The 26,317-nt window shown below is 36.8% G+C and overlaps 1 protein-coding gene across 3 annotated transcripts in view; it reads left to right on the top strand.

Moving 5' to 3' along the window:
- FCHSD2 (FCH and double SH3 domains 2) overlaps window positions 1-26,317 on the top strand; it is a 342,640-nt gene that overhangs the window by 116,338 nt on the left and 199,985 nt on the right. For all 3 annotated transcript variants that reach the window (XM_055282851.2, XM_063641345.1, XM_055282853.2), the window contains exon 4: window positions 19,174-19,250. In XM_055282851.2, the coding sequence (XP_055138826.1) occupies window positions 19,174-19,250 (77 nt within the window). The remainder of the gene's footprint in view (window positions 1-19,173; window positions 19,251-26,317) is intronic.

The raw sequence follows: 26,317 nt of genomic DNA, 5'->3' as shown, positions 1-26,317 counted from the left end.
ACAAATAACTTGTCAAGGTCCAGGAGTTAAACCCAAGAATGTGTGTCTGTGCTCTTAACCAGTATAGTAGTTGTTCCCAATAGTTGCTGCATATCAGAATCACCTGTGAAGTTTGTTAAACCATCAGTGTCTCAGCCCCACCTCTAGAGACTGACTCAGCAGGTGACATTTATCCTATAGTACTTTAGCTGCCTGTGGAGTGACCTTTTTAAAGGTACTACTTTGCACCCAGAGGATTGTCAGTTGTGTTGTTGACTGACAGATTGACATTCTTGGTTCTTTTGACTTTTAGTCCTTCTATAATTTATTTTCTTTTGCTACTTAGAAGTTCTAGTCAAAATTCACCTGATCCTTAATAAGTAAATTGCAATGCTCTATTTACTTTTACTTTAAAATTTGCAAGTCATTTTGTGCAAATAAGTTTATTGAAGTTGAAAAAAATTGGGAAACTTCAGCAATGTAGGCGATGCAGTATCAAGAGTTAAAGCTTACTTTGACTGACTTTTTCTTTACTATGAGTATAAATTTGCTGAGTTCTGAGTATTGTGTTTTATTGATGTGGTTCCTAACTTGAGACGTTTTCACAAGAGTGGAAACTTTGATCTCTATTTCCTTAATACAGGCTCAGCCTCTGGTACCGAATTTTAACATTAGTAACAGTTTCTAGTGTGTAATCATTTATGTTTTAGGTTAGAAGAGGAACATTTTTGCATGTTTGTGTGCTACCAAAGTCAAATTAGACAGGCTACATGAGAATTTCTAGCTTCATGTTTTGAAGTAGGTGTAAGCACTTGGTCTTAAAAGGCTTTTAAAAAATTCAGCTTTAACGTATCTGTAAATGTAGTTAAAGAAAAACCTTAAAGGGGAGGGAGAGCATTAGGACAAATACCTAATGCATGCAGGGCTTAAAACCTAGATGATGGGTGGATGGGTGCAGCAAACCACCATGGCACATGTATACCTGTGTAACAAACCTCCACATTCTGCACATGTATCCCAGAACTTAACGTATAATAAAAATAATTTTTTAAAAAAGATAAACTTTAGAAAGGAAAAAAGCAACTCTTAAAAAAAGATGATATATTTGCTATCAGTATTAAAATTGTCTATTATATTTTCATGATTTCTATTTGTAATAGTTACATGATAAATAAAATTTCTTTAAAACAACTAACATTATTGAATGTTTCTGTGTCATAAGCATTGTTCACCATCATGTTTCAACTTCAAGTCACGTCATCAAATAGGTAAATACAGTATACTAGTTTTTAACTGGGAGGTGGGAAAAAACCTACCTAACCTAGTTAGCTTGGTGTCTTATCCAAAAATACTCATCACTAATTCACAGCAAAGGCAGTACAGTACTCAAACTCAAGTGTTGACTTCAAAGTCCTGGTCTTTTTACTATTGCCAATGACCATAAATTATATAAATTTGTATAGAATTCCATAGTTTGGGTATTTAATTAACATAGTTTTATCCTGGGTTGGGAGTGTGGATATGCTTGTAGTTGCTTCATATCTTTTAATGTTAGAGAAATATTCTTGTGTAAGATGTCTCGTGTAGTGCTCTGTAATTTCTCCATTTCTGTGCTACATCTAATAGATCTAAAATGTGAGGGGTCAGAGTATCTTTATAAGTGGAGACCTTAGAGATTACCTGTTTCTGTCTCTTCTGTTCATAATTCTAAAATTCTTTGCACTAAAACTTGTCCCATTTACATCTCTTTGCCTCCATACTATGCATATCATCTTTGGACAGGACTAGAGTGGTAGCCTCCTATGGGTCTCCCTGACTGTAGTCTAACTACTTTTCTTTTTTTCTTTTTTTTTTGAGTCGGAATCTCACTCTGTCACCCAGGCTGGAGTGCAGTGGCGCGATCTCGGCTCACTGCAACCTCCGCCTCCCAGGTTCACACCATTCTCCTGCCTCAGCCTCCCGAGTAGCTGGAACTACAGGTGCCCGTCACCATGCCTGGCTAATTTTTTATATTTTTAGTAGAGACGGGGTTTCACCGTGTTAGCCAGGATGGTCTCGATCTCCTGACCTCATGATCCGCACGCCTCAGCCTCCCAAAGTGCTGGGATTACAGGCATGAGCCACCGCGCCCAGCCAGTCTAAGTACTCTTAATCCATGTTTCCCACACTGCAGCTGGAATGATTTTTAAATCACATTTTAATCTGATAATGGCACTGCACTGCTCTCAATCTTGATTTCCTGTTGTCTTAAGGTAGTCCAAACATAAATCCTTGTGTGATATAGCCCTTACTTACTTATTCAGTCTCACCTTTAAGCCATTCTCCCTTTTACAAGCTCCATACCAGCTGTATGAAGTTTCTTGAAGGGGCTATGTTCCCAGTTGCACCCCACCTCTCATTACAAGCTTTTTTCTTAGATGTCAATTTTCATTTCCTTTGGGAAACCTTCCCTGACTTGATCTCTCTGCTTTATGTTCCCCTATACTTTCCTGTTGTAATACCTACACCAAATGGTGACTTCTTGAGTTTTTCCTCTTTGTTGTGCTTTTTTTTTTCAGTTACGAAGGTAATAAACATTTGCTTTAAAAATACTGAGCAATTAAGTGATAGAAATAGGCCAAGCATGGTGGCTCACACCTGTAATCCTAGCACTTTGGGATGCCAAGTCGGGAGAATCACTTAAGGCCAGGAGTTTGAGACCAACCTTGGCAATAAAGTGAGACCCTGTCTCTATAAAAAAATAAAAAAATTAACCAGCCATTGCACACCTGTAATATTAGTTTCTTGGGAAGCTGAGGTGGGAAGATCGCTTAAGCCCAGGTATTTGAGGCTGCAGTGAACTATGATTGTGCTGTTGTACTCCAGCCCGGGCAATAGAGTGAGACCCCATCTCTTAAAATAAAAAACATTGAACAATCCAGTGGTATAAAGAATAAAAACTAAAAGCTCTTACTTTTGAACCCCATTTCCAAGTTCATATGTATTCTAGAGTATATATGCTTACATGTTTTTTAAATTAAAATAGGATCATGCTATTCATTTTTCTGCAGCTTATATATTTTTATTAAATATTTGAGACTATATAGCACATTCTCTTTAATAATTGTGTAACATTGCAGCATATTGATGACCACAATTTAGTTAATAGTTCCTCTTGGTGGATATTAATTTTTTAAATTAATCCCTGGCAGAATATACATACCAGAAGAGCATTGATAATATCCCATAAGGTTTATTGCTATTCCCCCAGCATCTAATACAGTGCCTTCCCTATAGAAAGCACTTAATAAAACTTGTTAAGCAATGCATGTGCCTCTTCCAGGCGAAAAGGCTGCTGCGCCAGCTCTTACCTGATTTGTGTTGGTTACCTGTAATATATCAGTTCATATCAATGGTGAGAAATAGAATAACGGGAGTGTGGACTGGCCTTGGAGTCAGAAGGCTTGGGTTGGATTCCTGGGTATAACTAGTGTTGGTTAGTATGAGCCTTTGTTGGTCAGATTCTAATAGGATACTTACTACATTCAGTTTAAGTGAAGATCGAACAACATAATGCATATACAAATACTTTGTAAGTGTAACACCCAGTACAAATGTTGGCATTACTGTCCCCCTCCCCATTGCTGGTAACCACTGCTTTATTCTCTCTCTCTCTCTTTTGTTTTTTTTTCGGAGACAGGGTCTTGTTCTGTCACCGAGGCTGGAGTGCAGTAGTCACAGCTTAATGCAGCCTCCGCCTCCCGCCCTCAAGTGATCCTCCCACCTCAGCCTCCTGAGTAGCTGGGACTACAGGCACACACCACCACACCAGGCTAATTTTTATAATTTTTGGTAGAGACAGGGTTTCGTCATGTTGCCCAGGCTGGTCTCAAACTTGGCTCTAGCAATCCACCTGCCTCAGCTTCCTAAAGTGCTAGAATTACAGATGTGAGCCACCGTGCCCGGCCTTTATTCTCTATCTCTATGTATTCAACTTTTTTTATTTTTTTAGATTCCATATATAACAGATCAAATAGTAGTAGTCTTCTTTCTATCTGGCTTTTTTCACTTAACATATTCTGGATGAACCCATGCAGATTCGTCCATGTTGTGACAAATAGCAGGATCTCCCCTTTTTTTTTTTAAGGCTGAATAATATTTCTGGAGGTGTGCATGAATGTGTGTGTATACGTGTGTACTACAGTTTCTTAGGTCAAAGGATAAAAAATAGCAGAAATTCAGGATGCACAAGTATAGAGATCTAATGTGTATCATGAGGACTATAGTTAATAATACTGTATTCAGGATTGTTTGCTGAAAGAATAGGCTTTAGGTGCTCTAGGCACACATACACAAAAAGGGATAACAATGTGAAATGATGGTTATGTTAAATTTGCTTGACTGTGGTAACCATTTCACCATCAATATGTATAGCAAAATTTCATGTTGTACATCTTAAATATATACAGTATTTTTTAAATGTCAGCACTATTAATATATTTTTCTTTGTTGGTTTTGTGGATTGACTTGTAGCTCCAACGAGGTTTTTAAATAGATTAAAGTATTCACCACCACCATCTTTACAAAGTTAAGGTCATCAGGTAAAGACCTTATAAAATGCCCAGGAAGCCGTAACAGTATTCTTGAATGTTACTCTATGTTTAGGGCTCTGGAGACATATACAATCCATCCCTGTTGCCTTTCCTGGTTGGTGTAGAAACTATATACTCACTTGGATACATTTATATATGGTAAATTGAGTTTTGTATATTCAGTTGTGAAAATATCTACTTTTTTTTTGCATTTAGTGTAATCTCTCTATTGCATCATCTCTTGAAGAACAAGATAGGAACTTTCTCTTATACATACTTCTAGAATCTATGCTAGTACCTAGAAAAAGTGCACATCTTCCAACAAGTATCTTGACTTTTGGACAAGATACTGTGATTACCCACACACGCATACATATATATAGGAACTAAGCAATCAGTTGTGGGTTGTGTGGGGTTGTGGGGGTACTGCTATCATGTAGTAGTTTTATAACTGTAGGCAAAAATATTTTCAAGCTAGTGGCATTGCCTTGGGTATTTCTTACCTATTTCTTTGTATGCTTTGTGATTTTTGTTGTTGTTGTTGTTGTTAAAAACTGGCCATTTGAATCTAGTAAGGTGGTGACTCTGGACATCAGATTCTCCCTCTTTCTGAGGTTTTGCTAATTTGTTTTTGTTTTTCTTTTTCTTTTGTTTTTGATTATCATAAGTAGTCTCCATGCTGAGGATCAGCCTGAGATGTAAAACTTAAGGTCTTCTCAGGAATTTTCTGAGCCTGTGCCTTTCTCTGTATATTGTGGTGACTTACTAATTTCTCTCAAATATGCAATTGCCCTTCAATGTCCTAATTTTCAATGTGTGGTTCTCAAAAGGTGGGAAAATGAAGACAGGGAAAAAGGACGCTGTCCCTTTAAGTTCCCTGGAAGTCACTTCAGCCTGAGGGGGAAGGGCTTGTAGCAATAGGGAAAGGGTGCTGCAATGACTTCCTACCTCTGTGTCTGCACCTCCACAATCATAAGCAGCAGTCAGTGATCGTAGCACAGGATAGGGTCCCGTTTGCCCATCCTCGCTCCCATAAGGAGCATAGGAGTTGTTCCAGGAACATATGCATGGCTGCCTGCCAATGGGCCAGGGATAAAGATGGGTAGCCACAGCTGAGGTAAGAGCTGAAATTGACCTAAATTAACTGTAATTTACTCTCCAAATCTTCCTCTGGGAGTTGCAAGTCCACAATGGCTTCTAGAATTCTAAAATAATTGCATCAAACAGATCTTGCCGCAGTGTGATTGTTGTCTAGGTTGGAAGACAAGATTCCTGGTCCTTTCTGCTCTGTCTTATTCTCAGAATTTGCTCCTACAATAGTCTTGTAAGTGGTTTCCGTATCTTTTGTTTTCCTCCAAAGTTGTTTCCTACATAGCTGTGAAAATGACCTTTTAAAAATGCAAATTGATTTTTATCTCCTTATTTAAAAGTTTTCAATGGCATTTTATCGTTTTTAGTGTACTACGCCATCATATTTATGGTGCCCTTTCTGGTCTTCGTAGTTTGTCTCTTGACTACCTTTCTACTTTCATTGCTGTATGTCATGCTTCCTGTGTTAGTCCGTTTTCACACTGCTATGAAGAGCTACCTGAGACTGGGTAATTTATAAAGAAAAGAGGTTTCATGGACTCACAGTTTCAAGTGGCTTGGGAGGCTTCAGGAAACTTATGGCAGAAGGCAAAGGGGAAGCAAGGCATCTCTTACATGGTGGCAGGAGAGACAGAGAGAACGAAAGGGGAAGTGCTAAACTTTTAAACCATCAGATCTCATGAGAACTCACTCACTATCATGAGACCAGCATGAGGAAAATCTGCCCTCATGATCCAGTCTCCTCCCACCAGGTTTTTCCCCTGACACATGGGGATTACAATTCTAGTTGAGAATTGGGTGGGGACACAGAGCCAAACCATATCATTCCACCCCTGGCCCTCCCAAATCTCATGTCCTTCTCACATTTCAAAACACAATCATGCCTTCTCAACAGTCCACCAAAGTCTTAACTCATGCCAACATTAACCCAAAAGTCCAAGTCCGAAGTCTCATCTGAGACAAGGAAGTCCCTTCTGCCTATGAGCCTGTAAAATCAAAAGCAAGTTAGTTACTTCCAAGATACAGTGGGGGTACAGGCATTCGGTAAATGCTGCCATTCAAAATGGGGGAAATTGGCCAAAACAACGGGGCTACAGGCCCCATGCAAGTCTGATACGTAACAGGGCAGTCATTAAATAGTAAAAGCTCCAAAATAATCTCCTTTGACTCCATTTCTCACATCCAGGGCACGTTGTTGCAAGATGTGGGCTCCCAAGGCCTTGAGCATCTCTGTCCTTGTGGCTCTGCAGGGTACAGCCCCTGCAGCTATTTCACAGGCTGCCATTAAGTGCCTGTGGCTTTTCCAGGTATATGGTATGAGGTTTTCTGGGATCTAGAGGACGGTGGCTCTCTTCTCACCCCTCCAGTAGGCAGTGCCCTGTGAGCATTCTGTGTGGGGGCTCCAACCCCACATTTCCCCGCTGTAGTGCCCTAGAAGAGGTTCTCTATGAGGGCTCTGCCCCTGCAGCAGACTTCTGCCTGGACATCCAGGTGTTTCCATACATTCTCTGAAATCTAGGCAGAGGTTTCCAAACCTCAGTTCTTATCTTCTGCACAACTACAGGCCCAATACCATGTGGAAGCCACCAAGGTTTGGGGCTTGCACCCTCTGAAGCAACAGCTCGAGCTGTACCTTGGCCCCTTTTAGCCACGGCTGGAGCTGGAGCAGCTGGGGTGCAGGGCACCGTGTCCCAAGGCTGCACAGAGCAGCAGAGCCCTGGTCCTGGGCTACAAAGCCATTTTTCCTTCCTAGGCCTCCTGGGCCTGTGATGGCAGGGAGTGCAGTGAACATCTCTGAAATGCCCTAGGGACATTTTCTTCATTATTTTGGCTATTAACATTTGGCTTCTTTTTACTCATGCAAATTTCTGCAGCCAGCTTGAATTTCTCTTCAGAAAATTGGTTTTTCTTTTCTACCTCATGGTCAGGCTGCAAATTTTTCAAACTTTTACACTCTACTTCCCTTTTAAACATAAGTTCCAATTTTAGACATTCTCTTTATGACTGGATATGACTGTATGCTTTCAGAAAAAGCCAGGTTACATTTTGAATGCTTTACTGCTTAGAAATTTCTTCTGCCAGATACCCTAAATCATCTCTCTCAAGTTCAAAGTTCCACACATCTCTAGGGCAGGGGCAAAATGCTGCCAGTCTCTCTGTTAAAGCATAGCAAAAGTGACCTTTGCTCTAGTTCTCAATAAGTTCCTCTTTTCCCTCTGAGACCTCCTCAGCCTGGATTTCATTGCCCATATCACTATCAGTGATCAATGGTTTTGGTCAAAACCATTCAACAGGTCTCTAGGAAGTTCGAAACTTTCCGACATCCTCCTCTCTTCTTCTGAGCCCTCCAAACTGTTCCAACCTCTGCCTGCTACCCAGTTCCAAGGTCACTTCCACATTTTCAGGTATTTTTATAGAAATACGCCACGTCTCTCGGTACCAATTTTCTGTATTACTCCATTTCCACACTGCTATAAAGAACTAGCTGAGACTGGGTAATTTATAAAGGAAGAGGTTTAATTGACTCACAGGTCTGCATGGTTGGGGAGCCTTCAGGAAACTTAAAATCATGGTAGAAGGCAAAGGGAAAGCAAGGCATATCTTACATGGTCGCAGGAGAGAGAGCGAGCAAAGGGGGAAGTGCCAAACTTTTAAACCATTAGATCTCGTGAGAACTTACTTGCTATCATGAGAACAGCATGGGGAAAATTTGCCCCTATGATCCAATCACCTCCTAGCAGGTCCCTCCTCTGACACATGGGGATTACAATTCAAGATGAGATTTGGGTGGGGACACTGAGCCAAACCGTATCACTTCCCTTAGACAGTTAATTCTCATTTGTCCTTCTGATCTTGAATCATATGTAGTTCTCAATTAAGTCTATTTGAATATACAAACCACCTCCCCCTATCTTTATACTTCTTTAGAGCACTGTATATCTGTTTTATATATTCTACATTATTTTTATACTCAGTTTCTTTTATTTTAAAATAAATTTTGTTGCATATATTTAAGGTATATGATATGATGTTATAAGATATGATGTAAAATGGTCACTATAGTGGAACAAATTAGCATCCATTGTCTCACAGTCAGTCATTTTGCCCCCAGTGGCAAGACCAACTGTAATTATTCATTTAGCAAAATCCTGAATACAGTACACTATTAACTATAGTCCTCATACAGAATATTTCATTTTTCTGTGTAGGCTGGGTACGGTGGCTTATGCCTGTAACCCCAGCACTTGGGAGCCCAAGGTAGGTGGACTGCTTGAGCCCAGGAATTTGAGACCATCCTGGTCAACATGGTGAAACCTCATCTCTATCAAAAACAAAATAAAAAAATGAGCTGGGTGCTGTGGCACACACCTGTAGTCCCAACTACTCTAGAGTCTGAAATGGGAGGATCAGTGGAGGCTGGGAACAGAGTGAGACTCTACATCAAAATACATACATACATACATACATAAAATGAATCTCTGTAATTCTTTAGTCAAAACACGGAACATATCTGTGTTTTTTAGTCAAAACATGGAGCATATCAGTAGGTATATATACCACACATACCTACTGTTATATGTGGATGGTTAGGGGAGAGCAGAAGGATGTTACTCAGTTGGTACATCATATAGCATAACACATTAAGATTTGGTTTTTGACTGAAATACTATATAGCTTTAAAAAAATTCTTAGTCATAAGGATATACCAATTTAGAGATATAGTTTAGTCACAAGTATACAGTTTATAATTCTACAAACTAATTCCAAGGAGATTTTTAAAAATTTTTAGATTCTATTTATTTAATTTTTAAACTTTTATTTTAAGTTCAGGGGTACAAGTGCAGGTTTGTTACATAAACTTGTGTCATGGGGGGTTGTGGTACAGATTATTGCATCACGCAGGTATTAAGCATAGTACCCATTAGTTATTTTTTTCTGATTATCTCCCTCCTCCCACCCGCCACCCTCCAAAAGGCCTCAGTGCCTGTTGTTCCCCTCTATGTGTGCATGTGTTCTCATCATTTAGCTTCCACTTATAAGTGAGAATATGTGGTATTTGGTTTTCTTTTCCTGCATTAGTTTGCAAAGGATAATGGCCTCCAGCTCCATCCATGTTCTTGCAGAAGACATTATCTCATTCTTTCTTTGTGGCTGCATAGTATTCCATGGTATATATATATGCCACATTTTCTTTATCCAGTCTATCACTGATGGGCATTTAGGTTGATTCCATGTCTTTTCTACTGTGAATAGTGTTGCAGTGAACATATGTGTGCATGTATCTTTATAATAGAATGATTTAAATTCCTTTGGGTATGTACCCAGTAATGGGATTGATGGCTTGAATGGTATTTCTGTCTTCAGTTCTTTGAGAAATCGTGACAGTCTTCCACAATGGCTGAGCTAATTTACACTTCCACAAACAGTGTATAAGCGTTCTTTTTCTCCACAGCCTTGCCAACTTCTGTTATTTTTTGACTGTTTAATAATAGCCATTTGGACTGGTGTTAGTATCTCATTGTGATTTTGATTTGCATTTTTCTAATGATCAGTGATATTGAGCTTTTTTTCATTTGATTGTTGGCTGCATGTATGTCTGTTTTTGAAAAGTGTCTGTTCATGTCCTTTGCCCATTTCTTAATGGGGTTGTTGTTTTTTTCCCTGTAAACTTGTTTAATTTCCTTATAGATGCTGGATATTAGACCTTTGTGGGATGCATAGTTTGCAGTATTTTCTCCCATTCTGTAGGGTGTCTGTTTACTCTGTTGATAGTTTCTTTTGATGTGCAGAAGCTCTTAAGTTTAATTAGATCCCATTTGTCAATGTTTGATTTTGTTGCAATTGCAGCAAAATATATATTGAACTAGATGTCTCTGACTCTAATTCACCCCCATGTAATTTATTCTCATTTCCCCTTCTTATTTCTAAGTCCCACTCCCACATTGAGCTTCTACCTTCTGCCATCTGTTTACATATTTGTTTAATCCCAGTATATGTGTACCACTTTTCAGAATTTTTTACCTGTGCCTAGTGAGAAACAACTTTATCAACTAGTGTACAATGTTTATATACAGTTTTTTTGTCTTTAGTAATAGTTTCTAGCTAAAATACTTTTTTCCAAAGTTTCTTGGATCCATTTATAAACACATTATTTTACAGAATTATAAAATTTGCCCCTTCGTTCCCCATACCCATTTATGAGGTTATGTCTTACATTTTGTAATGCAATTGGATTAGTCACAGTCTGCATTCTATCTTGGGTTCCCCCAACCACTGGTAGATTTTTTTTAATTTACGTATATTAAAAGTCATTCTTTGTCTCTTGTCAATGTTCTGTGGGTATTGTCAAAGTTCTTTGGGTTTTGACAAATGTATAGTGTTGCAGATCCACTACTACAATACCATGTATGTTAGTTCACCACCCTTAAAATTCTTCCCCTAGCAAACACTTCCTTCTCCCCAAATGCCTCAAAATCACTGATCTGTTTTCTCTATCAGTTGGTCTTTCCCAGAATGTCATATGAATGGAATAATACAGTGTGTAACCTTTTTAATTTGGCTTCTTTGACTTAACAAAATGCATTTTAAGATTCATCCAAGTTATGTGAATTAATAGTTTGTTTCTTTTAATTGCTAAATACTATTCCATTATAATTATGTACCACAGTTTGTTTATCCATTCACCTACTGAAGGACATCTTTGTTGCCAAGCTTATCAATAAAACTGCCAGAAGCATTTGTGCTCAGGTTTTTGTGTGAACCTAAGTTTTCAAATCAGTTGGCCAAATACCTAGAACATGATTGTGGAAGTCTCTGTTCATAAGAAATTTCAAAACTGTCTTTCAAAGTGGCCATACTGTTTTGCATTCCCACCAGCGTTGAAGGAGTACTCTGTAACTCTGCCTCCTCACTAGCGTTTCTTGCTGTTAATTTTTTGGATTTAGCATTCTAATAGGTATGTAGTGGTACCACATTATTTTAGTTTGCATTTCCGTAATGACAAGTGACGCTGAACTTCTTTTCATATGCTTGTTTGCCATTCTTATATCTTCTTTGATGAAGTATCTTTTCAGATCCTTTGCCCATTTTAAAAATGTGTTGATTTTTTTCTTACTGTTGAATTTTAGGAATTCTTTATATATTTGGACTTCCTTTATCAGATATATGATTTGCAAGTATTTTTTCCTAATCTGCAGCTTGTCTTTTTATTCTCTTTGTAGTGTCTTTCCCAGAAGAAAGAGTTTAATTCTGATAAGGTCCAATTTATCATTTTTCTTTCATGTGTCTTGGTTCTGGTGTTATATGTTAAAACTTTTCACCAAAGGTCAGGGAGATTTTCTTCTCTGTTCTTCTAAATGTTTCATAGTCTTATGCTTTATATTGAGGTGTATGAATCATTGTGAGCTAATTTTTGTGTAACTTGTGAGGTATGTGTCAAGGGTTTTTGTTGTTGTTGTTGTTTATGGTCATTCAGTTGTTCTAGCATCACTTGTTGATTGAGACTATCCTATCTCCATTGAATTGTCATTGCCCCTTTGTGAAAAATCAGTTTACTATATTTGTATGGGTCTATTTCTGGGATGTCTCTTTTGTTCCACTGATCTATCTGTCCATTCTTTTGCCAACATCATGCTATCTTGATTCCTGCAGCCTTCAAGGTATACCTTGAAGTCAGGTAATGAGAATGCTCTGATTTTGTTCTTATTTTTCTGAGTTTTGGCTATTCTAATACCTTTATCTTTCTGAATTATTGATTGAGATTGCCTTGAATGTATAGATCATATCGGGAACAAATGAGATCTTAACAATATGAAGTCCCAAGTCATTAACATGGAATGTCTCTCCATCCATTTAGATTCTTTTATTCTTTTCTTTCTTTCATTAGTATTATGGACTTTTCCACATATAGATCCTGCAAATATTTTGTGGGATTTATACCTAAGTACTTCATTTAATAAAATTTCAAATTCCAGTTGTTCATTGCCTGTATGTAGGAGAGCAGTTAATTTTGAAATATTGACGTTGTATCGTGCAACTTTTCTAAACTCAGTTATTAGTTCCATGAGGTTTTTTTTGTAGATTCTTCAGGGTTTCTTACATAGACAGTCATGTCGTCTATGAATAAAGATAGCTTTATTTCTTCCTTTCCCATCTGTATGCCTTTTATTTCTTTTTCTTGCCTATTGTACTAAGTAGGGCTTCCAGTACAATGTTGAAAAGAAGTGTAACAGAGAAAATCTTTGCCTTATCTCTATCTTAAGGGAAAAGCATTCACTCGCCATTAAAAGTATGGTGTTAACTTTAGTTTTATGCGTGTTGTTTAGTTTTGGTTTTTATTTTTTGCTTTTTTTCTTTGTTGAGACACAGTATCACTCTGTTGCCCAGACTGGAGTGCAGTGGTGCAATCATGGCTCACTGCAGTTTTGACATCCTGGGCTCAAATAATCCTCCCATCTCATTCTCCTCTCCCTCTCCTGCCATACACAAAAGTAGCTAGGGCCACAGGTGTGCACCACCAAGAAACTTTTTTTATTATTTACAGAGATGGGGGTCTCCTTGTGTTGCCTGGACTCAAGTGATCCTCATGACTCCACCTCCCAAAGTGTTGGGATTACAGGTGTGAGCCACCACGCTCAGCCAGTTTTTTGTATATATCCGTTATTAGGTTAAGGAAGTATTCTTCTGCATCTAGTTTTTTTTAGAATTCTGTCATGAATGTTCGGGGTACATGTACAGGTTTGTTACATAGGTAAACTCATGTCACAGAGGTTTGTTGTACAGATTATTTTGTCACCCAGGTATTAAGCCTAGTACCCATTAATTATTTTTCCTGATCCTCTCCTTCCTTCTAGCTTCTATCCTCCAAAAGGCCCCAGTGTCTGTTGTTCTCCTCTATGTGTTCATGTGTTCTCATCGTTTAGCTCCAATTTATAAGTGAGAACATATATTATTTAGCTTTCTGTTCCTGTATTAGTTTGCTAAGGTTAATAGCCTCCAGTGCCATCCATGCCCCTGCAAAGGACATGATCTCATTCTTTTTTATGGCTGCATAGTATTCCATGGAATCGTGTATATATACCAAATTTTCTTTATCCACTTTACCATTGATGGCCATTTAGGTTGATTCCATGTCTTTGCTATTGCTAATGGTGCTGCAGTGAACGTATGTGTGCCTGTTTTTTTTTTATATTCTATGTTTGGTCTTTAAATCAAATAGGATAGGTCATTTATAATGTCAGTAGATAGGCCAGACACAGTGGCCTGCACCTTTAATCCCAGCACTTTGGGAGGCAGAGGTGGGAGCATTACTTGAGGCTAGGAGTTTAGATCAACCTGGGCAACATAGTGAGACCCCATCTCTACAAAATATTTTAAAACTTAGCTGGGCACAGTGGCATGCACCTGTAGTCCCAGCTACTCTGGAGGCTGAGAGGCAGGAGGATCACTTGAGCCCAGGAGTTCAAGACTTCAGTGAGCTATGATCATGCCACTGCCTTCCAGCCTGGGTAACAGAGCAAGACCCTGTCTCAATGTAAATAAAATGTCAATATATCTTATGTCTTACATATACTTAATTTAAATAAAATTAATCTTTATTTTTATAAATGGGAAAAGGCTAAAAAATACCTTTAGTGTTTAATATATATAACATATTATTATATGAGATTTATATTTCATTTCATCATGAAATTATGGAAAAGTAAAGACAATTTATTATGTAATTTAAAATAATATACTGTTTTTTTAAATCTTACATAATCGTATACCACACAGAACAATGAAGAATATTTTAAAACTTTCCTTTAGGATGGGAGTGAAGTTCTGTATTACTTTTAAAGTGATTTAAGAATATAGTAAAGGTAATAATTGCATAATTTGCATTAGTTTAAGAAATATCCAACTTATGCAGTAAACTTGTTCATTGTTAAAAGATCATTTGCATAACACCAGGAATTTCATGACAAAATGGTATAGTATATAAAGAATATGGTTTCCAAAAATTTTAAAGAGCCATCTAATGGCAAACCCTTAGTAAAATTTAAATACTAGTTTCTCTATAGGCTGAGGGATGAAATGGATACAGAATTACCTGTGCCAGAGCCATAGAGCACCCTTCTACTCAGCTTGCTCTGATAAATTGGCCAAAGGTTAAGCCATGAGTCCATTTCCTAGTGTCTACTCAACAGTGGCTCTCTTTGTGTTTCTTCACTTGTTAAAGCAATACAGCAAGTGTTATTGAGAGGTAAAACAAAGCAAGCCTAACATCAGACACTGATGGCTTTTTAAAAGTTGGAATCGGATGTTATTGCATGTTTCAAAGAGTATATTGATAGTACATCTTTATGGAAGCCCCTGCTCTAGAGTGAACTGAATTGCAAATCAAATCAGCATTATGCATCAGTGATGCTGAGGTAAATATAAATAAATATTATGTTTAGTGGACCAATTTTAGATAGTAGTGCTGTGGGCTTGGAGAATGATTTGAAAAAAACTTTTTTTAAAACCCTTTTAAAAATTGCAAGACATAGGTTTATTTTCCTTAGCAAATTAATTAGACTGGATTTTGTTTTCTATGTAAGTAAACCTTTTATTCATCAAATGTAGCTTCAAATATAATGTATAGAGGAAACTAGTTAATTTAAGCATAGAATGCTTTCAGAAACGTGCAATATTATTTAGGACCTTTACTATAATAGCCCCAGAGTATGTCTGAGCATCCATGCAGATTAGATCTTGAACAGCTGCATGGAGTACACAGAAGTCGTGATTCCTGCCTCTGTGAACTAACTTGAATAAAGTCTTTCATCTAAAGATCTCATTGTCTATTTCATGAATCCCTCATCTCATCTCTGAAGGGCTCATTCAGTTTAATACAGTTTAGCTTTGTGGTTTAGAGCTCTAGAAATTGCTATTGTAATTTATAATGCACAAAGTTAACTAATTTCATAATTTAAAAAAATAGATAAAGTCCACTCTAAAATGATTTCTTTTACAAAGACATAGTAACTTTGGATTCTAGTTCACACCTAACTAGTTACGAACTGTATGATTTGAAGTAAAGTGTTTATGCTTTTAATGTCCAATTTCTCTGTGGTGATAACAAAGCCTAACATAGAGTTAGGAGAAATAAACGTGTGAAAGTACTTAAGTTTATTTGTTCCTGCATAAATTTAGAGCGCTGTCATTCTGCCTTCTGTCTTAATCCTGCTCATGAACTGAGGCTCATCTCATATTCTATGTTCTGTGTGATGTGTTCTGTAAACACTTTAACAGTGATTAAACTGAAAAAGTCACTATCATGTCATTTAAATGTGATTTGAGAAAATACCAGATGATCTTTTCCTCATTTGGGTACTTATATCACATTTTGCCACTTGTTTGGCAGTAACCCATGTGTTGCCTGGCATATTATGTTGTATACTTGTTATTCTTCTCTACAGATAATGAGTTATTTGAATTCTGAGATCTTGACTTAATTGAACCCTCATAAAAATTAATGTGTAGTGCTTTCTAGGTATGGAATAAACTTCTATTATTTTTAAAAACTGCTTTGGAATACCCACACACATTTCTCTTAAAACAGTGAAGATGGTCAAATTTGACTGCAATTTTACCAAGGAATTTATTATATTAAAGCCACCTGGTCGTAATCATAATCTCAGAAATCTGATACAGTTATTAAAAAATTTGAGTACATGAAAATTAGGAACCAGAGAAGTTTTTATTCAAAGACTTCTAACACAGAATGGCAAAAACATAAATGGAGATGGGCACTATACATTAGAAACAGAATAATGTAAGTGGCATTTATCCATGCAATCAGTGGATCTTATCAGTATCAGCTAAATTCTAGGTGATCTGCTATAGCCGGGGATATAATGATTAAAAAAAAAAAAGACAAGATCTGTACCTGATGGAGCTTATAGAGTGAACAGACAAATATTTAAACCAGACAGTAACAATGTATGACGATTATGCATAAATAGAGTTATGTGAGAGGGCCAGAGGCGAAGATACTTTGCATACAGTTATTAGAAAAGGCCTTTTCTAGAGAAAGACACAAATAGTAAGACCCAAAGAATGAGAACTTGCCTAGATTGTGGTCTCCGGTTTCTCTCTGAAAGCAATCAGGATTCCTTGGAGAACTAGCTTATTGCAGGTCTGGGCCAGGAACTGTAAAACAACAATAACAGCAACAACAAAGACACGTTCAAAGTCTATTTGGGATCATGATATGGGAGCCAATTTGGAGGGGCTCTGACAGACCACAGATGTGACAATTTGAGCATCAGAAGAAAGCAACTTTAATTAATTGGAATGCATCTATTATTTAAAATACATGAGTTCATAATGTTACTTTAAAAATTCATTGTTCATCTTTGGACCCAAATATTGGACATTCAAATATTTATCCTGTCTTTCCTCCAAGAACTGTATCTCAATATAACCAAATAGTTCATGAGGGATAATTCTTTATAGAATTATAGCTAATAAATGTAGAAAGAATAAGCTATTATACTTTAATGAAATGAAAATAAGTACCTAGGCAATGACACTTTTCACATTTTCCTATATATATTTGTGATTGTTTACGTTAGGAAATTTAAGTATCAGATTAAAAGGGAGGGGTAAGAATTTAGCAAGTAGGAATAGGAGTGGTTAGAAGATATTTTCATGCAACGGGAGCAGTATGAACAAGGTGCAGAGGTGAAAAACTACCATACATATTCACGGAAGACTTAGTATTTGGAGCTTCCAAAGTACAAGATATATTAAGTGGAACTATTACGGATGTGTAGTTGTATACAAGTTCTCAGAATACACAATACTTAGAAATAGTGAAACCAAATTGTTGCCAAGTTTGGGAGGAACTTGGGATTCAAGCTAATTTGACAACAGACCTCAATAGAAAGGTACCATGTAGAGTGTAGTGTTGATTTTACTTGAGTAATTTTTGCCTAAAGCAGGTAGTTGATTAATAGATGTGATTGTTCTTCATTTCAGCATTGTGTTCTTTTTAGTTATGTGTATAGAAATAAGTATCTCAATGTTAATGATTTCTATAACCATTACATTAGGCCCTGTTATAGTGTTAGGGGACCACATATATTCCTATCCAAAAGTAATACATTGGCCGGGTTTGGTGACTCATACTTGTAATCTCAGCACTTTGGGAGGACAAGGGAGGTGGCTTGCTTGAGCCCAGAAGTTGAGCCATGGGCAACATGGTGAAACACTGTGTCTACTAAAAATACAAAAAATTAGCTGGGCTCAGTGGCACATGCCTGTAGTCCCAGCTACTTCGGAGGCTGAGTTGGGAGGATTGTTTGAGCCCAGGAAGTTGAGGCTGCGTTGAGCCATGATCGCGCCACTGCACTCCAGCCTGGGTATTGGAATGAGGCCTTGTCTCAAACAAACAAACAAACGAAAACAAACAAGCAAAAAACCAAACATAATACATTGTATAATTGGAATGAGCAGAAAATCAATTCTTAACAAAATGGTCTTCTCAATTCAAATCCCTGTACCTCTCCCTGATACCTATTATAGATAAACATTCTGTTTTATCCAGATTTGTGTTGTGTAGATAATAGTAAGTGGGCAAATTTCTTTGTAAAACAGTTTATTTTGTTGTTTGAAGTGACTTGTGCCATGGTATCATTTAAAAAGAAAGACCCTTAAAATCTGTCTTGAGAATTAATAATATGGAACAGCACCAAAATTTGTTCATTAATTTTACATGCCAGTATATATCTGTCTACTTCAAATTGAATTTGTTTTTCTCTTTCCTGGTATATGAGAGTTTGGCTGCTGAGATTTAGTAAGCTGTGTGATCAGAGTTCTGTGGAGATGGACAGCTGTGTTCCCTGTGACATGCCAGAGGTGGTTTGTTTTTATGGCTAGTCAAATAGTTAAAAGTGAAAGGCATATCAATGAAGTTTCGACTTTCTTTTCCTTATACTCACCCTTTTCCTAAAAATGGAGACAAGAGAGGACTGGACAATAATGAAAAAAGGTTGTAGTGTTCTACCATTTATCACTGTTTTTTGTTTGTTTGGTTGGTTGGTTGGTTGGTTAATTGGGTTTTTTTTGTTTTTTTTGTTTTTTTTTTTTTGAGACAGAGCCTCACTCTATCACCCAGGCTGGAGTGCTGAGGCCCAGTCTCGCCTCATTGCAGCCTCTGCCTCCTGGATTCAAGTGATTCTCCTGCCTCAGCCTCCCAGGTAGCTGGGACTACAGGTGCATGCTACCACACCCGGCTAATTTTTATATTTTTGGTAGAGATAGATTTTCACCATGTTGGCCAAGCTGGTCTCAAACTCCTGACCTCAAGTGATCTGTCTGCCTTGGCCTCCCAAAGTGCTGGGATTATAGGTATGAGCCACCACGTGCAGCCTATCATTGTTTTTTTTCACTTCTGAATTAAATTTACGTTTGGAAAAATGAGATTTTCTAAGTCATGTATTTTAAGGAAAAGAGCTTCCTTTGTGGCATAATACTTATTTTAGAAAAAATATGTATTTTTTAACAGGGTATCCAGAAGTTGGCTAGTCAATACCTGAAGAGAGATTGGCCTGGAGTAAAAGCTGATGATCGGAATGATTACAGGTAACTTAGTAGTTTTTGCCTATTTTCTTTAGAAATGGTTTTACTTAAAGCTATGTCACATATAGATAATGTAACACTCTAGTTTTTAAAAGAATTACTTCTTTTCTCTGCTATGTTTTTGCATATAATTTCAAAATTATCAAAATTTTAATGTTTTATAACATTGAATAATCTAAAATAGATTGTAATATATATAAAATAGATCATTTTCATGTCTTATATAAGCCAAGATTATATTTTATATAATTAATTATACCCCCAATTGAAACTTAAAGACGGCAGGTGACAATGGAACACAAATTGCTGAGTGACCTATGATGAAACACATTATTGTGACGGTGATGAAACAAGATTGTATATGTTCTGCAATCTTCATTGATACTTCTGAAATAAATTCTAAATATGGAAAGATGGAGTTTTTGTGAGACTGGGGGAAAACTTTCTAATGTATTGTAAGGAAAAGAGCTTCTTTTTAGCACAGTACTTATTTTAGAAATATGTATGTGTGTTTGTATTTTTAAATATAAACAAAAGATTTAGACGTGGCTAGTTAATATCCCACATACGAATTGTAATGAAGGTGGATGAGAATGGAATACAAATTGTGTCCTTAGTGACCTACTGGTATCTTTTTTTTTTTTTTTTTTTTTTTTTTTTTTTGGCCTAGAAATTTATTTTTCAACCAAAAATGTATATCTGAATTATTAAGTTCTGATCTTTGTAGTGAGAATAACAATTATTTTCTTTTATGTAAAATTTAAACGGAGAAGTTCCTAATCAAGAAGAAAAATCATTTCCAAATTGTAATTCTAAGTAACCAGCAAAATAAGATTTTTATTTGAGAGGTGATAACATTTTAAATGAGGGACAAGAATATGAAAGGAGGATTTTAAAAACACTAATCAAGGAATTGGTGAAATCAGGCAATATAAATTTAGGACTATGCCAATTAATAGTTTTGTCTTTAGAAACTTAGAGAAATAATAGAGACAAATAGGTCTCTCTAGTAATCAGGGATGTAGTTCACATTATTCTGAAAAATCATAAGCTGGTGAAAAAGGCTTTAGATAACACATATTTGATTGGAATGATCAAATAAGATGAGTTCTGAAGAGCTATTCCAATGATTGTATTTTAAAATCTTACATTTTAGTGGTTTTGATATATTAGGTGTCTAATGTTTATTGAATTAATGACACTTCCACCATGTAATTTTAAAAGCAGTTGAGAAATTTCCAAAGCAATCTTTCCTTTGATAGTTTGGGATGCTGACTGGAGAGTAGGAGGTGTCTCTGTTAAATTAAGGTGGTTTTAAAATTAAAGGAAAGCAATATTGGAGGTCTTAGAGGAGTGAAGTACTTTATTTTTTTCCAAAGATTTTGAAAATTATAAATTAGTTTACTATCTTAATGGGGGTTGAGAGTACATGTGTTCTCAATTAAAAGTTCAGTTAATTGTGGTACATGCTATTAGGCTACATAATTAATAATGATGGATGGATGGATGGGGGGATGGATGGATGGGTTGCTGTTTGCATCTAAGGGAGAATCATGTTAGCCATTTCTACAAATAGTACATCCTTTTGCTGAAGCACACGTTTTCTGTGGCTTTAAGCATTCTTGACCAAATTTCAATCGCAGTTCTGTTAGCAACTTTTCTCCAATTGTAGGAATGAACTTCTCTGTGCCTTGGTTGTCTTATAAACAACATGAAATGGTTATATCAGATGGCACCTTCTAACTATTAAAAGCACAGAAATAACCTCCATGATGGGATGGTCCAAAAGATTCAATCAAGTAAATGTTTTGGTTATCACAAGTTTAGCGAAAAAAATAGTTTTACTATTTTTTCTGGTTACTGTATGGAAAAATAGAAACAAGTTTTTGTTTATTGCATATGGAGGAAACAGATTAATATTAAACTGAGATAGTCTCGTGTGATAAGAAGGCAGTTACTTTCTAAGCAATCTTACTAGGATGATAACTTCTGCTGTTTGAGACTAGTAGATGTATGGAAGCTTGGAGCCAATAACTTTCTAAACTAATATGCATTTTATTGTGTTTATATAGGTATATATAGATACATATGTATATATATACACATCTCTTTCTGTCTCTCTCCCTGTCTACATATACGTGTGTGTGTGTGCATATGCATATATTATACATACGCATATATAATAATATATACGTATATATAATATATACGCATACATACATATATGTAATATATACGCATATATAATATATACGTATATACTATATATACATATACACACACATATATGCAGACAGGGAGAGTACATATATGTATACATATAATATATACATATATATTACATATACACATATAATATATATGTGTATATATATAATATACACACACATAATATACATGTGTATATTATATATATACACACACATATACTTCCCATTGCTTTCATTCCTTATAGTGAAATTTTTTACTGATGCATGTATATGACAAATTATTCCTTTTCTCAGTATAAAATTAGGCAGTAGTTGCAATTAGTTAAAAGGTCTGTCTATATCATATTTATAATTAAGGAATAATGATAATATCAATATACAGTATATTTATGCCAGAGTTTCAGTATGTTTTTAGAAAGTATAACATATATAGTTTCATTTTATATTTGGCTTTAACCTGGATGAATTATTCAACTTCATTTGCATATTCACATAGTAAATTTGTAAAACCACTAGAGGAACAATAGTGAAATTTGGCATCGCATTTTACATCAACTTTGAATATGAATTTAATGTCAAGATGTGGCTTTAGGTGAACTAAAAAGAAACTTTGTGATCTAAAAATGTGTTTCAAAATTTCGATAAAGAATATAACTAATAAACAATAATAGCCCTCCAAAAATGCCTGTGCCCTAAACCCCAGAACTTTTGAATACGTTGTGTTACATGGCAAAGAATTGAGGATGCAGGTGGAATTAAGATTCTTAATCAGATGACCTTAAACTAAGAACATTATCCTGGATTGTGCAGGTGAGCCCAATGTAATCAGAAGTGTCATTAAAAATGGAAAAGGGAAAAAAGGTTAGAGAAGGTAGATAGATGTGACTATGGAAGAGGACAGAATGATGCACTGTGAGAAGTATTTGACCCTCCATTGCTAGCTAAGGACCTATTTGCTTTTCCTAGTAATTTTGTCTTTTTTTTTTTTTTTTTTTTTTTTTTTTTATTATACTTTAGGGTTTTAGGGTACATGTGCACAATGTGCAGGTTTGTTACATATGTATCCATGTGCCATGTTGATTTCCTGCACCCATTAATTCGTCATTTAGCATTAGGTGTATCTCCTAATGCTGTCCCTCCCCCCTCCCCCCACCCCACAACAGTCCCCGGAGCGTGATGTTCCCCTTCCTGTGTCCGTGAGTTCTCATTGTTCAATTCCCACCTATGAGTGAGAACATGCGGTGTTTGGTTTTTTGTCCTTGCGATAGTTTACTGAGAGTGATGTTTTCCAGTTTCATCCATGTCCCTACAAAGGACGCGAACTCATCATTTTTTATGGCTGCATAGTATTCCATGGTGTATATGTGCCACATTTTCTTAATCCAGTCTATCGTTGTTGGACATTTGGGTTGGTTCCAAGTCTTTGCTATTGTGAATAGTGCCGCAATAAACATACGTGTGCATGTGTCTTTATAGCAGCATGATTTATAGTCCTTTGGGTATATACCCAGTAATGGGATGGCTGGGTCAAATGGTATTTCTAGTTCGAGATCCCTGAGGAATCGCCACACTGACTTCCACAATGGTTGAACTAGTTTACAGTCCCACCAACAGTGTAAAAGTGTTCCTATTTCTCCACATCCTCTCCAGCACCTGTTGTTTCCTGATTTTTTAATGATGGCCATTCTAACTGGTGTGAGATGGTATCTCACTGTGGTTTTGATTTGCATTTCTCTGATGGCCAGTGATGAGGAGCATTTCTTCATGTGTTTTTTGGCTGCATAAATGTCTTCTTTTGAGAAGTGTCTGTTCATGTCCTCTGCCCACTTTTTGATGGGGTTGTTTGTTTTTTTCTTGTAAATTTGTTTGAGTTCATTGTAGATTCTGGATATTAGCCCTTTGTCAGATGAGTAGGTGGCAAAAATTTTCTCCCATTGTGTAGGTTGCCTGTTCACTCTGATGATAGTTTCTTTTGCTGTGCAGAAGCTCTTTAGTTTAATGAGATCCCATTTGTCGATTTTGGCTTTTGTTGCCATTGCTTTTGGTGTTTTAGACATGAAGTCCTTGCCCACGCCTATGTCCTGAATGGTATTGCCTAGGTTTTCTTGTAGGATTTTAATGGTTTTAGGTCTAACATATAAGTCTTTAATCCATCTTGAATTAATTTTTGTATAAGGTGTAAGGAAGGGATCCAGTTGCAGCTTTCTACATATGGCTAGCCAGTTTTCCCAGCACCATTTATTAAATAGGGAATCCTTTCCCCATTTCTTGTTTTTGTCAGGTTTGTCAAAGATCAGATAGTTGTAGCTATGCGGCATCATTTCTGAGGGCTCTGTTCTGTTCCATTGATCTATGTCTCTGTTGTGGTACCAGTACCATGCTGTTTTGGTTACTGTAGCCTTGTAGTAGAGTTTAAAGTCAGGTAGCGTGATGCCTCCAGCTTTGTTCTTTTGGCTTAGGATTGACTTGGCGATGCGGGCTCTTTTTTGGTTCCATATGAACTTTAAAGTAGTTTTTTCCAATTCTGTGAAGAAAGTCATTGGTAGCTTGATGGGGATGGCATTGAATCTATAAATGACCTTGGGCAGTATGGCCATTTTCACGATATTGATTCTTCCAACCCATGAGCATGGAATGTTCTTCCATTTGTTTGTATCCTCTTTTATTTCATTGAGCAGTGGTTTGTAGTTCTCCTTGAAGAGGTCCTTCACATCCCTTGTAAGTTGGATTCCTAGGTATTTTATTCTCTTTGAAGCAATTGTGAATGGGAGTTCACTCATGATTTGGCTCTCTGTTTGTCTGTTATTGGTGTACAAGAATGCTTGTGATTTTTGTACATTAATTTTGTATCCTGAGACTTTGCTGAAGTTGCTAATCAGCTTAAGGAGATTTTGGGCTGAGACAATGGGGTTTTCTAGATATACAATCATGTCATCTGCAAACAGGGACAATTTGACTTCCTCTTTTCCTAATTGAATACCCTTTATTTCCTTCTCCTGCCTGATTGCTCTGGCCAGAACTTCCAGCACTATGTTGAATAGTAGCGGTGAGAGAGGGCATCCCTGTCTTGTGCCAGTTTTCAGAGGGAATGCTTCCAGTTTTTGCCCATTCAGTATGATATTGGCTGTGGGTTTGTTGTAGATAGCTCTTATTATTTTGAGATACGTCCCATCAATACCTAATTTATTGAGAGTTTTTAGCATGAAGGGTTGTTGAATTTTGTCAAAGGCCTTTTCTGCATCTATTGAGATAATCATGTGGTTTTTGTCTTTGGTTCTGTTTATATGCTGGATTACATTTATTGATTTGCGTATGTTGAACCAGCCTTGCATCCCAGGGATGAAGCCCACTTGATCATGGTGGATAAGCTTTTTGATGTGCTGCTGGATTCGGTTTGCCAGTATTTTATTGAGGATTTTTGCATCAATGTTCATCAAGGATATTGGTCTGAAATTCTCTTTTTTGGTTATGTCTCTGCCAGGTTTTGGTATCAGGACGATGCTGGCTTCGTAAAATGTGTTAGGGAGGATTCCCTCTTTTTCTATCGATTGGAATAGTTTCAGAAGGAATGGTACCAGTTCCTCCTTGTACCTCTGGTAGAATTCAGCTGTGAATCCATCAGGTCCTGGACTCTTTTTGGTTGGTAAGCTATTGATTATTGCCACAATTTCAGAACCTGTTATTGGTCTATTCAGAGATTCAACTTCTTCCTGGTTTAGTCTTGGGAGGGTGTATTTGTCGAGGAATTTATCCATTTCTTCCAGATTTTCTAGTTTATTTGCATAGAGGTGTTTGTAGTATTCTCTGATGGTAGATTGTATTTCTGTGGGATCGGTGGTGATATCCCCTTTTTCGTTTTTTATTGCATCTATTTGATTCTTCTCTCTTTTCTTCTTTATTAGTCTTGCTAGCGGTCCATCAATTTTGTTGATCTTTTCAAAAAACCAGCTCCTGGATTCATTAATTTTTTGAAGGGTTTTTTGTGTCTCTATTTCCTTCAGTTCTGCTCTGATTTTAGTTATTTCTAGCCTTCTGCTAGCTTTTGAATGTGTTTGCTCTTGCTTTTCTAGTTCTTTTAATTGTGATGTTAGGGTGTCAATTTTGGATCTTTCCTGCTTTCTCTTGTGGGCATTTAGTGCTATAAATTTCCCTCTACACACTGCTTTGAACATGTCCCAGAGATTCTGGTATGTTGTGTCTCTGTTCTCGTTGGTTTCAAAGAACATCTTTATTTCTGCCTTCATTTCATTATGTACCCAATAGTCATTCAGGAGCAGGTTGTTCAGTTTCCATGTAGTTGAGCGGTTTTGACTGAGTTTCTTAATCCTGAGTTCTAGTTTGATTGCACTGTGGTCTGAGAGACAGTTTGTTATAATCTCTGTTCTTTTACATTTGCTGAGAAGAGCTTTACTTCCAACTATGTGGTCAATTTTGGAATAGGTGTGGTGTGGTGCTGAAAAAAATGTATATTCTGTTGATTTGGGGTGGAGAGTTCTGTAGATGTCTATTAGGTCCACTTTATGTAGAGCTGAGTTCAATTCCTGGATATCCTTGTTAACTTTCTGTCTCGTTGATCTGTCTAATGCTGACAGTGGGGTGTTAAAATCTCCCATTATTATTGTGTGGGAGTTTAAGTCCCTTTGTAGGTCACTGAGGACTTGCTTTATGAATCTGGGTGCTCCTGTGTTGGGTGCATATATATTTAGGATAGTTAGCTCTTCTTGTTGAATTGATCCCTTTACCATTATGTAATGGCCTTCTTTGTCTCTTTTGATCTTTGTTGGTTTAAAGTCTATTTTATCAGAGACTAGGATTGCAACCCCTGCCTTTTTTTGTTTTCCAGTTGCTTGATAGATCTTC

This window comes from Symphalangus syndactylus, chromosome 6 (genome assembly GCF_028878055.3).
Source record: "Symphalangus syndactylus isolate Jambi chromosome 6, NHGRI_mSymSyn1-v2.1_pri, whole genome shotgun sequence".
In the NCBI taxonomy this organism is placed as follows: domain Eukaryota; kingdom Metazoa; phylum Chordata; class Mammalia; order Primates; family Hylobatidae; genus Symphalangus; species Symphalangus syndactylus.
The sequence above is the reverse complement of the archived record's forward strand: the minus strand, read 5'-3'. Positions and strand labels throughout refer to the sequence as shown.